General features: G+C 40.6%; 1 protein-coding gene across 1 annotated transcript; it reads right to left on the reverse strand.

Moving 5' to 3' along the window:
- Window positions 1-329: 329 nt before the first annotated feature.
- LOC138092752 (cell growth-regulating nucleolar protein-like) lies at window positions 330-1,478 on the reverse strand. The gene has a single exon (XM_068988806.1). The coding sequence runs from the start codon at window positions 1,476-1,478 to the stop codon at window positions 330-332; it is 1,149 nt and encodes a 382-aa protein (XP_068844907.1).
- Window positions 1,479-2,240: the final 762 nt, after the last annotated feature.

Here is a 2,240-nt window from a genome sequence, read left to right on the forward strand (position 1 = left end):
CCCGGGTCTCCTGTAGTGCAGGCATATTCTTTGTCATCCGAGCCACCAGCGAAGCCATTTGATATGGGTTTCCCTAAATGTAACTAAAATCTGTCGTTCTTATGTATCAATCTGATGGAGGCTACCAGAATATTTTTTTTTTTTGGGGGGGGATAAGAATATATTTTATTTTGTCATAGAAGTTCTACCAAAATATACTTTTTTCTTAACTTAAAAATACGGCTTTGGAAGGCAAAATTCGAGTTGTGACAATTCATTACATGTTTTACAGACAACTATGAAAGGAAAGAGATCAACAGAATGGACTCAATTGTTAAATATAAAAATGTTCAATTTAAAAGCTTGACCTTGTCCTTCAATAACGTCAGGGTGGGGTTCTTGCTGATTTTCTTGTTGAAGATGACCAGGAGTTCCTCTTCAGATTTGTGATGTTCATTCTTCACTGCATAATACTGAGCTAAAACCTTGTTCCTTAGCTTCTTGATTGTCATTTCGTTGTCTGGGGCCTGTTTCAGAACTGCTTTAATAGTTCCCTTCCAGTTGAATTTACCTTTAGCAGGAGCCTCATGGTTTTCCAGTTCTCCATCCTCAGAATTCTCTGGGAGCTTAATCTTTTTCTTCTTAGAATCTGCTTCAACTTCCGAGTGCTTGCGCTTTCTTTTCCCTGGACCAGCATCTGCCTGCTCCCCCACCTCAGCGCCTCCATCCACCGCCCCATCCTGGGCACGCACGGCCTTGCCCTTCTTCCTCTGGCTCTTCATCCCTGAGGAGCCATCAGCTGCCTCCTGCTCGGCCTCCTGTGCCGCTTTGCACTTTTTAGGCTTCTGACTCTTTGTGTTCTCCTGGTGGTTTTCTAGTCTTAGTTCTTTCTTTTCTTTTTTCCTATTCTTCTGCCGTTCTGCCTTCCTTTCTCTCTTATTCTTCTTGGCCTCTGCTGGCTCTTCCATGCTGCTGTTTGCTTTGGAGGGCAGGCCCTCGGTGTTGTTCTCTGCACATGGCTTGGTCACTGGCTCTGGTGGCTGCTGATCTGGCCCCTTACCGACGGGTTCATTGCTGGAAGCTTTGGAAAAGATATTCCACACCTGCTCCAGGATAGATTCATTATGAACTTTTAAGCTGTTCTTCATCCAATTCTGAAATTTTGCCCTTTTCCTGGGAACGTTGTCAAAACCACTAATTTTCTCTAACAGTTCCCTCACTTTGGGGCTGACATTGGGTCTTTTTATTAATTCATGAATTTTCTGAATCCAAGCCTGCTGTTTAACATCGCCTTTGTGGGTTTTGCCTTCATACCCTTTGCCACCATACTTCTGATCTTCGCTTATGCATTTCACATGGTTTTTATAGTCATCACCCCAGAAGTCTTTGCTGCAGTCGATGCAGGAAAGACATTCGCAGTTTCGGCAAAGAGCCACATGCTTTTCCACTTGTACCTTCTTCACTGATTCACCACATGCATTGCATGTAAAAAATACCATTTTTAGCTAAATGATTAAATAGTTTTTTTTTTTTTTTTATCCAAGATGGGTTTTAAGCCCTGTCCTCTCAGCCAGCACCTGCCAACGGTTTCCCAGAATATTTGGTTAATGAGTTGCATACTAGGAAAAAATATAGTGAGTTATAAAATTTCCCATACTTTTGCCATTTCTTGGAATAATGTTTATCTTCATGTACGTGTACTGCTAAGAAAACAAGGTAAATTAGGATTCAATTTAAATTTAAACTACAAAATTCTTTATCACATATTCTAGCTATATGTTATCAAAATATATATATTATATGTAATAAACCTGATATCTTAAACATATTAAACCCATTTTTAAGTTATCTTATTTGTATTTGAACTTCAGCATTACTTCTTCCAGGCACACAAAATAATGAGTCAGAATTATTCACAAAATTACGTGAAGTGAAAGTCGTTCAGTCATGTCCAACTCTTTGTGACCCCATGGACTAAAGAGTCCATGGAATTCTCCAGGCCACAATACTGGAATGTATAGCCTTTCCCTCCTTCTCCAGGGGATCTTGCCAACCCAGGGATTGCACCCAGGTCTCTCTCATTGCAGGCAGATTCTTGACCAGCTGAACCACAAGGGAAGTCCAAGAATACTGGAATACTGGAGAATTCCACGGACTGTATAGTCCATAGTGTCGCAAAGAGTTGGACACGATTGAGCGACTTTCACATGATTAAACTTATGTACTAAATATGTTCTATGTACTATGTATATTACTCTGAA

The sequence above is a fragment of the Capricornis sumatraensis genome, chromosome 16 (genome assembly GCF_032405125.1).
Source record: "Capricornis sumatraensis isolate serow.1 chromosome 16, serow.2, whole genome shotgun sequence".
Taxonomy (NCBI): Eukaryota; Metazoa; Chordata; class Mammalia; order Artiodactyla; family Bovidae; genus Capricornis; species Capricornis sumatraensis.

Excerpts from the sequence above, each read along its gene's own strand:
- LOC138092752 (XM_068988806.1), bottom strand. The coding sequence starts at position 1,478 with ATGGTATTTTTTACATGCAATGCATGTGGTGAATCAGTGAAGAAGGTA.